General features: G+C 35.1%; 2 protein-coding genes across 4 annotated transcripts; one reads left to right on the top strand and one right to left on the bottom strand.

Annotated features, from left to right (window-relative positions):
* Positions 1 to 5,907: 5,907 nt before the first annotated feature.
* On the top strand, positions 5,908 to 7,492 carry LOC113346520 (caffeic acid 3-O-methyltransferase-like). 2 transcript variants are annotated; one of them, XM_026590068.1, is made up of 3 exons: positions 5,908 to 6,373; positions 6,493 to 6,752; positions 6,895 to 7,492. In XM_026590068.1, exons 1-3 carry the CDS (start codon positions 6,051 to 6,053, stop codon positions 7,041 to 7,043), a joined length of 732 nt encoding a protein of 243 aa, XP_026445853.1. In that variant the 5' UTR covers positions 5,908 to 6,050; the 3' UTR covers positions 7,044 to 7,492. The 2 variants fall into 2 exon arrangements, with proteins under 2 accessions (XP_026445853.1, XP_026445852.1); XM_026590067.1 differs by having other exon boundaries at positions 6,493 to 6,803.
* Positions 7,493 to 7,683: 191 nt separating this feature from the next.
* LOC113346466 (mediator of RNA polymerase II transcription subunit 7a-like) lies at positions 7,684 to 11,386 on the bottom strand. 2 transcript variants are annotated; one of them, XR_003358517.1, is made up of 7 exons: positions 11,232 to 11,386; positions 10,545 to 10,699; positions 10,335 to 10,404; positions 8,578 to 8,744; positions 8,429 to 8,502; positions 8,219 to 8,344; positions 7,712 to 8,130 (listed from the first exon to the last, which is right to left on the bottom strand). XR_003358517.1 is itself a non-coding variant. In XM_026590013.1 (6 exons), exons 2-6 carry the CDS (start codon positions 10,677 to 10,679, stop codon positions 8,070 to 8,072), a joined length of 507 nt encoding a protein of 168 aa, XP_026445798.1. In that variant the 5' UTR covers positions 10,680 to 10,699; positions 11,232 to 11,386; the 3' UTR covers positions 7,684 to 8,069. The 2 variants fall into 2 exon arrangements, 1 of the variants encoding a protein (XP_026445798.1); XM_026590013.1 differs by lacking the exon at positions 8,219 to 8,344 and having other exon boundaries at positions 7,684 to 8,130.
* Positions 11,387 to 15,105: the final 3,719 nt, after the last annotated feature.

The raw sequence follows: 15,105 nt of genomic DNA, 5'->3' as shown, positions 1-15,105 counted from the left end.
CAAAAATTTTGTCTCTCCCTCTCTCTGTTTTTTTTAATTAATTTTTATTCTCCTTTTCTTTCGCTCCTTTCGCTTTGCTTTTACTCTAGATCTTTAAGTATTCACCAAAAGCTTTGGCAATTTTTTTCGCTCCAAATTCCAAAATCTGTAAGGAAAAGACAAAAACCCAGAAAAGTAAAGAAGAAGAAATAAAATAAAAATAAAAAACAAATAAAAACCTAAAAAAAAATAATCTAAAAACTCTAGCCTAAAGACAAGTCCGCGTCGGCGGCGCCAAAAACTGATGCTATTTTTCAATGATGTTGTAGTAATAAGTTCGTTGAGACTTGTGAAAGCAAAAGATTTTAGACTTATAAAACTTAAAAATAGAAAACTTATTGCAAAATTGTTTTCAAGATATTAAAAGTAACCAAGACACTAGATTCCACTATTACACATGAATGAACGATACCAAATATGTTTCAAAACTCTAACTATCCTTTAAGTCCTTTATTTCTTAATTCACACATAATCAAACATATTCCCAAATATTAATTGTATTCCCTAAGAATAGACTATCAATCAATTAAATAAAGTATAATCTATCAAATTGAATCACAAGTAATTAAGAAAATTATGTGAACATTTAGAACTCCGCAAAAGCGGTAATTGAATGAATTATAAATTGTAAATTAGAGAAAATAAAATTGTTACCAATCATTCATGCATATATAGCTTCATCCATTGCCTTGGTTGCGCGAGAATTAGCTCATCATCATGGAAACACACTCAAAATTCATTTTTATTGCTCAAAGGATGTTTACAAAGATGAAATGGGAGAAACAATGATAAAACAGTGATTTTCTTTTCTCGCCCAAAAACTCTCTCCAAATGTGCTCTCTAGCTCTCTATTTATACACACAAATACACATCACTCAAATATATTCTTCCATAACTCCAAAATCTTCTTCTTTTTAATTAAAAATATCTTCATAGTTTTTACTTCTCTTTATTCTATATATTTCTTTACTAAACCCATATCTTCTTTAATTCGCAGAATAAAATCCAAGATAAAATCTTCTAAGGATATCTTTCTTGTTTAATACAAGATAACTTCATTTTTCTTCAAAACTTCATGTTTGTAAGGCAAGAAGATATTCTTATCTTAAAGATAATGAATCCTTTACCGTTGAAACCAAATTTCCCGCCAATTTTTTCTTTTTAAATTAAGGAAGAAGATGGAGACCCCTTAATCAGTAATGGGGTGCGATTAGCAGTTGGTTCCCTGGGGTTCCCTTTATTAGTTAGGTGCCCCTTATCCAAAACTGAGAGTCCGAATAACATGTGTCCTCCGGGTGCCTATACCAACTTTTCGAGCCGAATTTTTCAAAAATGTTTATTTTCCAAAAATACCTACAAACACATAAAACACCATAATAAGTAGAAAATCGAGTACCAACAATACTGAAAATTGAGGACAATTTGGTCACAAAAATGTGTCTATCAACAGGAAAATCAACTAATACCCCGGACTTATACTCCCGAAGAGGAGCCTAGAAATATTAGTCACCCCACGATAACCCAACTGATTAACAGAAAAAGTTATCGCGAAATCACAAGAGTATGTGACGAATAACTGTTGTGATTACTTTTTATATCTTACCTATCCGAGATAAATCTCGAGTAAATCTTATAGAAGATAAAACTCAATACGCTAGAGAAAGTAAAATAAGAATACACAACTATAAAGAAAATAGTTGGATCTGGCTTCACGAATCTCAAATGAAGTCTTCACGTCGTTAACCTATAATGGTTTTGGAAAAACCTAGGTTAAAGAAGAATCGACTCTAGTTTGCAACTAGGACACACGAAAGTTTCGGGATTATGTTTCCCAAATGTTAGAGTTCTCCCTTATATAGTCTTTCAAATCAGGGTTACTTACAGTTAAAACTAAGATTAGCTTAGCAACAAAGCAATTAATATTCACCGTTAGATGAACTCCTGATTTAATATTCAAGCTAAGTATGCTTAGTAATTAAGCAATTAATTTCCACCGTTAGATAGTCTTAGATTGATACACACAAATGAAATATATCTACATTTACATATGGGTAACTGTACCTAAACGTGTATATCTTGTTGACTCAATAATAGTCGACCGAAGTTAGCCACATCAACACTTATAGCTTAGCCATATTCATCTAACACTTCTACATCAAATATGATGATCAATCAATCATGATAGATAATCAAATGAATCTAAATGTGTTTCAAAAGAGTTGTTCAAATTTTCATCATCTCATAAAAATATATATGAACCATTTGAAACTAAATCGGTTTGGTTTGTAAGTATACAAAGTACTTATACAAGAACCAATTCAGAACATAATGCCACAGTTTGTAAAACTAGTTCACGCACCTTATATCATTATATATTTCAGGGACTTTTATTCGCAAACTTAGTTCGCAAACGAACCCGAGTTCATGAGTATGAAAATCACACTTTACCGATTTCAGAACTTAACCACTCTGTTCGTAAACTGGGTACGCGAACAAGAGTTCCGTACTTTGGCTTTGCCCAACCGTTCGCAAACAGAGTACGCGAACATCGGCTCCGGACTTGGCCTTGTATAGCCGTTCGCAAACAGAGTAGGCGAACTACACAGCTCCGGACCTGGTCACATCTGGCCGTTCGCAAACAGGGTACGCGAACAGTAGCACCGGACCTTTCAGGTAAACTAGTTTGCAAACATAATTCACAAACAATAGTTTCTTACCTGAACTAGACTTGCACAGTTTAGCATACAAAGTATAATTCCTGTATTATATCCAAACATGGTAGTAGTTCTAAACTCTCATTTAATCATTAAAACATCCTTACAAGACAACAATGGTAATCTCATACATACCACTAGCTTCAAGTAGTTTTCAAGTGATTAATCGATCAATACGAAACTTCCCAAGTTGACATCAGATGACCGTCTCACACAAATCTGTAAGATATTCAAGGTAATTTCCACATGATAATCTTTTGACTTAATATTTAGTTTCCAACAAATAAATTATCTCCAACTAAACTCATCAAGAATACGATGAGCTTAGCTAAAGCTAAAAGCATTCAACAAGTATTTCGAGAAATGAATATACGAGATAAACTCGGCTTGAAATATCAAATGTGCATAATGTAAAAGTCTATATAGATATACGATTTAGTCTCGTTAGAAGATAGATTAGAATAGACTTCGTAGTGATAGATAAGTTTTAGTCTCCATATACCTTTTGTTGATGAAGTTCCTCCAATCTCTTCAGTAGATCTTTTTCTTCAATTGGTGAACGTCGTGAAGTATAATGCTCAACTACACACTTTTATCCTAATCCGAGACATAGCTATAAGTAGATTAGAAATCAAGTATATAGTTTTAATCAACTAAACTTGACAAACAAGCTTGAGATAGAAACGCTTGCGAGTTCGACCGAGCAATGGTTTAACAGAATGGTTATTGTGCTTCGCGGGTGACGCATCATCAGTACTCCTTGAACCTTCGATCGTTGGATGTGCATGCTGATGGTCACGTGGCAGATGATGATTCAAAATCTCAGACGTTTCTGGGTGTTCAAACGTGGCATCCTTTTCTGATGCCTCGGTGTTGTATGACTTCCACGTGTACATCTTCAGGACACGTGGCTGGTGTTGATTAACTACACACAAATACAAAATCCAAAAAGTTAAATTTACATTTCAAATTAGAACCCTAATACATATCATGTTCTTCCATGAGTTACTTTTCAAACTAACATTGCAAACTAATGAAATTTCGATTTCTTCAATTCAATATTAGGTGACAACAAATTTTTGGCATAACCCTCGTCGATTTATCAAAAATCCATTAATTAATGAAGGACAGAAAAAGAAAACTATGAAGAGAATCCCAAACAAGATAATCATAAATTAACTTTGCAACAAAAAAACAAACCATCTTTGTTTGTCATTATTCGAGCATCACCAATAACAACAAAAGGCAACCACCAGATTACTGTTGAATCATCGCTACCAAACCAAGATTGGAACCAAAATCCCAAAAAAATAAATACATAAATCAGTAAAATCCATAATTTCGAAGAACCCTAAACTCGATTTCTAATTTATGTAACAAATTAACACAATTAACCATCTAATATGAGCAAAACGAATATAAATAAACATTGGGTTTGAGGTACTAACTCTTCTTGAAGACCCAATCGATTTAAAATTTTCTTTCTTCTTCTCCCTTGAATTTCAACCGCTATTTATTGTCATTAAACCACAACCTCTCATAATACTCTTGTTATACCATTAAATCTTCCAAATAAAACTGAAAACCACCTTAATTTTTTAATCCTCCAAAAAAAAGTTTTTCCCCACTTAATTTTTCCTCTTTGCTTTTTGGTTGTAATGGCAAGAACAAAACACATGAATGAAAAAAAAAAAAAGAGTCGTGGGTTTCTTTATGATTTTTGTTATAGGAAAAGCTAAATCATTTAAGGAGAAAGCTGACTATGGTCATGGTCAAATGATATTGATTATGGATCAATACGGGTGGAACTAAAAATTCCTAAAACCCCTCCAATCACTCGGTACCTTCCCGTCAAATCTTGGATCATATTCATTGAGATTATATGGTTTATCATTTTTCTTATCCAATCAAATAGGATTCACCAATCTCTTCCGTATCAAAATCAAAAATCAAAATACCATAGCAAAATGAATGAAATCGAGCGAACTTCCACAATTATGCTTCAAAAAAGAGAAGAGTGGTTACAAGGAGATACTTGATCGATGACAATCCAATCAATTTATAACTTGGAATCACCAATCTTCTTAATTAATCTTTAATGAACCTATGAAAACCGTATCTCCTAGACAACACATATAAGTGGAAGTCCCATGAAAAAATGGAAAATCTCTGGCTAGTTTTCTTGAATTTTTGCACCATGATTAATCATAATACCCGTAAGACAAAAATAACTACCAATAGTTTTTGTTGATTGATGACATCATTGATTATCGGATCATTCTATCTTTATGTTTACAAAATCATCGAAGCTTCAGTAAACTAGTTGTTGTGTCGCAAATAAATCTCGTTGTGCAACATAAAAGAATCTCGAAGAGATAATTGCAGAACCAAAAAAGAATCAATAACGTACCATTAACTGTGAGAAGAAAGGTATGTTATACATTAGCGGTGGTATTTGTGGTAGTGACTGTGGTGAATGAAAAGAAATCTTGAACAGAGCACCCATCCGCTATCCCCTTTCTATTTCACCCCCATTGACTATAAGTCCAATCTCTTGGACCAAAAATCAGCTTTCCCCTTGAATGATTTAGCTTTCCCTATAACAAAAATCTTCTTTATTTGTTACAGTTTCATAGGGATACGATAGCTATTTTAGCATGAAAATTTGGCTAAATAAATTTGGTTGACCAAATTTTGGCTAAGTCAACTTGGTTGACCATTTTTGTGGGCGTGAAACATGTATAGCCTAGACATCTTCACAGCCGGCTTTCATACTAGCTCCCTAGAAGCACCACACACATTAATTACGAGAAACCTGCATAGTCGAGACATCTTTTTACAACCGGCTTTCATACTCTCTAGAAGCACCAGCTACACCACTCAATATTGTCCGTTACTGGTCTAATTGTATCATGTTCAATTTCCTTTCTCATTTACGCAGCCATGTAATGTAGCACGAGGTACTATCTAACAATCAACCCTTAGCATAAAGATATGTGGGGGCACACCGCAGTATTAGTAGATGGGTCCACACTCGACAGACTCTACACTCGCTCCAAAATGGTTGGCCAATACGGGGCCAGTTTTAAGCTATAAAATTGAAAACTAGCTCATAAATCATGATCACACCATTTTTCTTTGCCTTTCACAAGCAACCACTGAAATAAAACTAAAAACAAGAAAATTAGTTCTTCCATACCCGTTAATGTTAATGAATTAAACCATCAAGATTTAGAAGAAAATGATGATCAACTCTGCATTTTAGCATGTCAAATAGCAGCTTGTTCAGGACTTCCGATGGCTTTAAAAGCTGCATTAGATCTTGATTTACTCGAAATCATAGCTAAAGCGGGTCCAAATGCATACATCACACCATCAGAGATTTCATCCAAGTTAGGTACTCAAAATCCCAATGCACCTTCCATGTTAGATAGGCTTTTGCGATTGTTAACAAGCTTTTCTATTCTCAAATGCTCACAAATCACTACCCAAAATGGCAAGATCCAACGGCTGTATGGGTTGGCACCTGTTTGCAAGTATTTTACTAGGGATCAAGATAATGGTGTCTCTGTTGCTCCTTTAGCTGTGATGAATACAGATAGGGTCTTCATGGATAGTTGGTAAAATTTTACTATAACAAAGATTCGGCAACCAAAATTCTAGCTTGGCTTTTTAATTTTCTTTTACTGATCATAAATTAAACTCTTATCATGTGCGCTTGTTCTTGTTGTGGCCTCAGGTACCACTTTAAAGATGCTGTCATGGAAGGTGGAATTCCATTCAATAGAGCTCATGGAATGAGTGCATTTGAATACCCTGGGGTAGATCTTAGATTCAATCAAATGTTCAATAAAGCCATGTTAGATCACACTACCTTAACTATGAAGAAAGTACTTGAAACATACAAAGGGTTTGAAGGTATTAAAGTGTTGGTTGATGTTGGTGGTGGTGTTGGAGTCGCAACTAAAAAGATTACTGCTAAGTATCCTCAACTTAAGGGTATCAATTTCGACTTGCCTCATGTATTAGCAGATGCACCGGCGTATCCCGGTACCATTTCTTTCTACCAGTGTTGTTGTATGCGTAAACCCGTCTTACGAACTAATCACCATGTATTCATGTTACTAAAACCATGTTGCAGGAGTGGAGAATGTTGGAGGAGACATGTTTGTCAGTGTTCCAAGAGGAGATGCCATTTTCATGAAGGTGACAGTTTCGTTTCTCGGAAACATTCTTAGGTTAACCGGATCATTTATTGTTATAAATCTTCTTCTACATTTAAATCACTGACTAAATACATTACCATGCATCACTTGCACTGGGATTCTTCACGATTGGAGTGATGAGTATTGCTTGAAACTCTTAAAAAACTGTTATGAAGCTCTACCAGATTGCGGAAAAGTGATCATTGTTGAAGCGAATCTTCCTGCAGACATTGATGATAGTGTTACCTCAAAACTTTTGTTTGAACAAGACATAATCATGTTAACTCAGAACCCTGGAGGTAAAGAAAGGACATCTTCTGAATTTGAAGCCCTGGCAAGGCAATCTGGATTTGCAAGCTGTGAAACCCTATGCTCTGCTTACTACAATTATGTTATGGAGTTCCATAAAACATCAAAGAATTAGTATTGCGACGAGTATTTTATTCGATGTACTAGAATCATGACTGAGAACTTTATGTTTTTCTTTTTTGCAAGTTTGGCTTAAATATGATGGATGAAACTTCGTTTTCTTTATCCCGTTCCAGACATTTTATCCCACCGCTGTAGTAGTAATGGCCTTCACCCCATAGGGGAGCTACCTAACTAGGTCAAAAAATGGCACAAAGATGTTCAGAGTAATCCTCACTAAAAAATCCTCAAGACAAATACAGTCTGAGAAGTGCACGCTGCACGGCAGTAAGTGGAACTAGATTTGGAATAGTCACTGAGAAAAAAAGATAATAACACCAGATCTCCTGAGAAATATAATGAGACGAGGAACATCCTACTAAGTATTATGGCCAACAAAAACTCAAATTCAGTTAAGGCTCCCAGAATGCCTACTTTTACAACATTGATACGACCATGAAGGCAGCAGTTAAAGCAGTTAACCGACACACTAAGGACTAGACATATTCTTCAATTTTAGGTTTAGCAAACTTGTGGGAGGCTTTTTACAATATGAAAATGTGCAATAACAAGTATTACATTCTAATTTTCCATAGTGACGTCAACTATCTGAGTTTATTGAATCAGGGATGCACTTGTAGGTTAGTCAGATCCAGCATGCAAAGAACAAGTTTTGGCAAGAGATGTCAGTAATTCTTGGCGGCTAGTGACCATCTAAGCATCCGAGTGACTCCTTCAGAAGTTTCTGTGCCTCTTCTCTTCTTCTGAATTATCAAGACAGAAAACACCAGTTACGAAAAGAGAAAAACTACTTTCGCCACTCGTTCAATTCACATGTCAGAACTTGCTTACAATATTGATGCTAAATGAGTTACGCTGATCGAGAACCTTGTTCAAGGCAGTGAAAATAGCTACAAAATGCTACAAACAACAATAGATACATAGAAGTACTAATGCAGTGTGTTGAGAAGGCCAGTCCTACATGTATTGGATTGCAATCAAGTTATTGTCGACTTTCAAACAGAAGAAAACTAAAGAAAGAGGGTAATACCACGTTATTACCTCTTTATATCTTCGACAGCTTCTCTCCGCCGTTGTATTTGAAGTTCTAGTATGTGAATTAGCGTTGCTCTGGCCTGAAAAAGCAACAAACAACAATATGATTAGGTCAGCACGCTATGAATTAGCGTTGGAGTAATACGATTATGCACCTGATGGGGACGCAAAGAATTTAGAAGATGGTGCATGTTTTTAAATATAAGAGATATGTCCTCGACTCTCCTTGCATACTGAGATGGCCTCTCAACAAGAACATCTGCGAGCTCCAAAATGTGTAGCTGTAATTCTCTATTCAGTGATTTCAGTTCCTTCTTGAAGTCTGTAAGATAGTAGTTAGATTTCAGACATTAGGCAATCATATTTAACAAAATTGTATATTGTTGACAATGGCAGCACTCATTTTTTCCCTAAAAGAAGCTTTTAAACACTAAAAATGCTCCTCCAGATCTTCTAATACACATAAAAGTCCAACGAAGAAGAAACTAGACTCTGTGTAACTATTCCTACGTAATTCGATTATCGACTATCCTATCAGGATGATTTTAGAAGCCCTAACATCTTATTATTACACATTTAAGCAGGGTAAAGAACCAAGTAATTAGGCCAAGCTAACCTCTAATGGTAGGAGATGAGACAAAAATTTTGCATTGAATATGCGCTGTTTGATTCTTTCAAAAACTTTGCATCTATGTGTCCAACGTAGGAACGCCAGTACACATAGATATAAATCCATGTCCATCATCAAGCAATTGATGCGTAGATAACATTGCAACCATTTAGAACCACTATTGCTATCTCAAGATTCTCAACCAACTTAGATTCAGTTATTACCAAGAAAGAGCAACAACTGATAAAACACAACCTCCAAAAACAAAACAAGACACCAGGTTCACATTCACTATTGTTGTCCCAACTTCCCCACCTACTGCACCATAATGGAAGGTTCACTTCCAGCGCATCCTTAATAACTATTTCTAGAATCTTCTTATCACAAAAACCTAAAAGACAATGTAGCCATTGTGGGTTAAATTTTCAAGCAGCTATACTAGTAGGCCCTCGCATACATTTTACTAATTTCATGGGTTTACCTCTTACTCTTTTCAGTTGTATAAGACCATAACTCAATGTTCTCTAGACAAAAGTCCTTCTCTAATATCCCTATATCGTTACACTGTGGGGAAAAGGTGGTCAATTCAAGAGAAACGTTTGAATAATGACAGTGAAGTCGGTACATTAACATCCTCGCACGGCTATCATGTTATATTACATCCTCGTACATTAAAGGTGGTCACATATTATATCATATTATGTGATCACCAGTATCCATTGCGAGTTGCACTTGCTGCTAACATAGTACCCTTAGTTGTTTAAGAAACAAATGGCTGTGGTATCTCTCAACCAAATTTGACATAAATGCCATGCCATAGTCAATACTTTCTCTAGATTGCATAGCTAATTAGATTTTCAGGGCACAGTGTACCCCATAGCCAGTCACAACTAATCCTCGATACTCCGCACCAATCAGATTTTCTTATGTCATCTAGCAATGTCATGACTCAAGATGATCATCTCGAGGGCATACAGTTCTGTAATTAAATTCCCAACTGTTGAGTGAAGGATAAAAGTGATATGTAATGAGAAGTAAACCACACTGGAGACTTGTGATCATTTCAAAATGCAGTTTTAGATAGAATTGAACAGGAAATTCGGATGATGCTACTGACTTCATACATGATGCTACTTACGTCATATGGTCTCAAACTTTAAACATGCTAAAAGAACAACTCCGGAGAAATTTTATATTGACGACGGCTAAACCATGAGAACCAGTGGACTAGGAAATATAGTAAGACTGTAAACACTTCTCGGTGTAAATTCAACCTTCAAAGTAACAGAGAGATAAACATACCAACATTCAGCCCTTTCGGATACAACTGACGGACTCCTTGGTCTTCTAAGCTTGGAAGTACATCATCCGTCTGTATAAATGCACATATAAGAAACACCTTAACAACCCGAAAATCGTGAACTTGATGCAGATTAAACTATAGGTATCCATAATCTATAGGCTGAACGACACTATTTTTCTGAATCAATAGAAGAGACATCGAAAACTTACAGTGTATGTTGCGCCATACAGGATGTAGTTCCCTTCAATTGGTGGAGGAGGCTCTGGAGCAGATTTGGGGTCTTGAATGTAATCCTTATAGAGCCTGTAATATGGTGGTGGAGGTGGGTATGTTGCTGTAGCCATTTCTTTCTCAGTTCTTGCAACTGTAACAGTAATGTACAGTTTAAAATTGATATATGAATGCTACATTAAACCCTAAACTAAAATTAGCGCAACAAAGTAACAACAAACATCAATGTAAGCTAATTGTCCATTTGATTTTCTGTAATAAACTAGTCTGTCTTCTAATTGTTAGATTAGAGTGGCCTGGTGACAGGCAATAAGATTCAGCAAATACACAAGGAAATAAGATGTAAAATTCCAGTACAAATTCTTGCATTTCTATAGGTTTCAGTTAAAACCGTTCATATTACGAACAACAACATACATACAACGGTATCTTACAAAAACCCTTAATCCAGAAACCCTAGTTTAATGTCTAAAACACGGTGGTTTGAAACCCTAACTAAATCATCTAGTACACCAGCATTAATCCTTTCACACACAGATCTAAGCAGTAAGCATAGTGACATTTCAATACAATCCCGCAAAACAAAAACAACAAATCAAACTCTAGAAACTGTGAAAAACATGACAAAAGAAAAAGATTCAGAGAGGGTTTCTTAGAAGAAGTACCTCAGAAGAAAATTGAAATCAAATTCGGTGATTTCTCTGGACTGCCTAGAGATATATACTACACAATTTTGGAAACTTTAAGCTTTCACCCTTTTACCGTGTCGCCCCGTTGTGTCGCCCCGGTTGAGATGGGTACCGTTCCCGTTTTCCCTAAGCGATACATGTGTGGTCCCTGTGCCTCCAAAAGTCCAAACGTTTCCTAAATTTTCATGTTAAACAAAATCTTGTTATACTATAAGGGCTAAAAAAAGTCCATATTACAAAATATTTTAAAGGCTAAAAAAAAGTTCATATTACAAATGTTGACATCTTTCACTGAAATCTTCACACTTATACAGACAATGTGCACTTATTTTTGAACAAAGTAAACAAAGCGTACATATTTAATTTTGTATAAGATATTTTTATTTATTTCTCATATGTTGAATCTTACACACGAGTTGACTAGTGTTTGAGCCTTTTGATGATTGCAGTACCTCGATCCATTCCAATTCCCTTTTCTTCGACTACAAAACATAAAAATAAAAAATAAAAAAGCTATCGAAAAATTTGAGGCACAACGTGTCTATGAGCAAAGGGGGAGAGGAAAGGCACTAGTGGCAATGCCATGAGTAGCTGTGTAATCTGCCAAGTTATGTGCCACAAAAACGCCGTAATAGATGGAACCACACATTTTTTATGAGCTTTATATCTTTTTTGAAATCACATATGAAGTCCTCATAAGCCGAGAAACAATCGAGGAATTTTGTGCGAGAACATTCACAATATGTCTAGATACTCTTTCAAATATGATGTTTTGAAAAGCTCGAGATTTTGCAAGGTTCATACCTATGTTAAAAGCATGAGCTTCGGTCATCGGAAGGTCAATTTGACTGAAATATTAGCTTCAACACACATGCAACTCCTCTTATGGTTATAAGCAACCTTAACAGATGCAAAAGTGAACTCGTGGATTGTTCTATTGATATTTATTTTTATCCAAGCTACATTAGCTAGGTGATATCCACCCATCATTCTGGGTGGCAGCCTCACTATGAATTTCTGGTTCAAGTTTCCAATTACACTAAGGCCATCAACCAATTTCTGAGCATCATTGATAATTAAATTCACCTTTTTGAAAGATGGTCTTACTTCAGTTCTTCTAAATGGACCATAATAAGTTGTGTAACCCAATCAAGCAGGTGTGAAGATATATTTCCTCTTTTAACAAGCTAGCGATGACTTCACTATATTTTTAATTGCAAAAGTTTCTTATAAAGACCATTGAAGAAGGAAATTGGATGCACTTTGAAGCTTCAAAGTAAAGAAAAAGTTGGTCGACAGTTTTTTCATTCTTTAGATATAGAGGACGACAAAACTTCAACCTCATGGATCCATCTACCTGCATTAACTCTAACTGCTAGACCATTATTCAGTAGTATACAACAAAAGGTTTGAAGGTTGTAACCTTTGGTGGTGAAGCTTTCGATTTCCAAAAGTAGCAGAATTCGCTTTCTCTCGAGGAGGAACCTTAAACATCAGTTAACTGCTTCTGGAACTTAAGCTGGAAACATGCCGTATTTGGGTGTCGACCCTAGTGGATTTAACGGGTTGCGGATTTAGTTTGTTCAACTCTAACCTGTCCTATTGATCCCTATATGTCCATATGGATAACTCTAATCCTAGGCGGGTTGGCCCTAGGAAATAAAGTTTAATTAGTTTTAATTTTTTAAAGAGAAAAACAACAACAATTGATCGAGCCTCACACATGTTGCGTATCATACAACAATGAAACCACCATGCCACCAAGCAATAGTTGAAATAAATATATAAAACCTATATTATTATGACATAAAATATAAGGTATGGCCTTTTTATTTCCTTTTTATCGGCCAAAGTACAAAACCTCCTTATTTTTATCACTATTTTGTCCATCTTATGTCTGTATTAGTGGCTCACTGATCCAAAGCCATACGAGGAGTCATCCTGTTCTTCATTTTCTCAAAATACCAATCTACATCCACACTCTCTTGATTAATCTTTTTGCTTCAAAAGATCGTGACATACCTTTCTTTCTTAACTATATTCCTTTTTATGTCACACTTTTTTAGTTTTGATAAGTGAATTAATTAATTATTATGATATAAGGTTCAATCTTTTTTCATTGATATAGGTTTTCATCGATATGCGAACAATATAAGTAAAAAGTGATCATCGATTTTATTTTCACTTAAATGTATATATTAAAATCGATTTAAGTATGTAACTAATTATTTTGCTAAGTTTATATCCGAGATAGTTTTAGTTTTGGGACTTTTGGAAGGTTAGAATGTAAAACTGAAGGGTTAGATTAATTTTATATCGATGATTTTTGAACTTGAGTCGGGGGAGGTCATTTAAAATTTCTTACTTAAAACCCTAGTGTCTACAATTTCAAAAGAATCCCATGCAATTGACAAGAATGGAAGGTAATTTGCGGGCTAAACCTAGGCCGACCCATTCTCTGACGGGTTCATATATGACAACTTTGACCCGGAATTTTTCATTATCCAGTGGGTCGAGCGGAGCGGGTTAGGATCATCCTGCAGTCCAGGTCATAAATCGCCAATTATAAGTTTGAGAAGTGAGTTTCCGTAGGAATTAGTTTTTCCGGTTCATTCGAGGGAGGTAGCGAGATAATTTTTTGTGGATTTCAACTTAATTGGACAACTGAGTTTGAGTGTTTATATCCCAATTTTTACTATGATTGTTCAAATTCCTTAACAGGGGTACCTTTGGAAAAAGAATTCCCAACTAACGGGGAAGGGAGTCTAGGGATCCAGAGATCCTCCCAAATTTTAGCTGGCTCTCCATTGATAATAAACCAATTATATCTTTATCTCATCTGATCTCTAATAACCAACATGTTTTTGCAAGTCGCAATGGATTGTTTTTTTTTTTTTTTTTTTTTGCAATTTCTAATATTAGTTGATATGTAGATATTTTACTTCGAGGATATTGACCAAAATGGAAAACGCCACCTGTTAAGAGCCTATATCCCAACCTTCCAATCATGGCCTTGTTCATAAACTCAAGAGACCTGAAGCCCACCTTCATATTCAAATTTATTGAACTTGTTTCATCTTATAAAGTGAATCTTTGTCTGGTATAAAATGTCTCTTACCAAAAGATTCTGTTATGTTGTGCATAACATAAATAATTTTATTTCGGAGAACAAAAGTAACCGTAAAATAGATAAATATTGAAGCTAAAACATATTTAATCAAAACATTTCTACAGTGTGAGATTAAAAATTCTTTTTCCAAACTGCAAGCTTGGAGGAGAACTTACTAATAACATGATCATACGAGGAGTGAGTGTGCTTACCTTTAAGCAGATATGTACCGAGATTTTTATATTCATTATTCATACTTTTTACATCCATTGATAGGACAAAGCTTGTCTTTTGTCAGCTGCTTAATCACACCGAGTAAGTAAACAACAAATATTTTAAAGAAACAACAGTTTGTTTATTATAAACCCCAACAATCATAAGGTCGTCTACGAAAAATATGTGGGAATCTTTTTTAGTGATCACCATTGTCTTCTAAACCACGTCATAGGAAATCAATAGCTTTCCATGGGTTCTTATTTTTAAGGATCATGCTAATGTCTTTTTTTTAGAGACTATTTCAATTGAAGATATTAACATAGTAAATTAGACAAATTTCATGATCTTGAGTGATGAAAATTTATATTTTTTTTTTGTTGATACGATCAGCGGGGGAGTCAAACGCTAACATATAACTTGGGAGTTCGACCATTAGCCAACTGGCTTATTCCCAGTTGGTTCAAGATTTTTAGATTATAATTGAATCATTGAAAATAAGGCCGCAAATCATTGTCGACTAAGTTA

This window comes from Papaver somniferum, unplaced genomic scaffold (genome assembly GCF_003573695.1).
Source record: "Papaver somniferum cultivar HN1 unplaced genomic scaffold, ASM357369v1 unplaced-scaffold_99, whole genome shotgun sequence".
Lineage (NCBI taxonomy): Eukaryota > Viridiplantae > Streptophyta > Magnoliopsida > Ranunculales > Papaveraceae > Papaver > Papaver somniferum.
The sequence above is the reverse complement of the archived record's forward strand: the minus strand, read 5'-3'. Positions and strand labels throughout refer to the sequence as shown.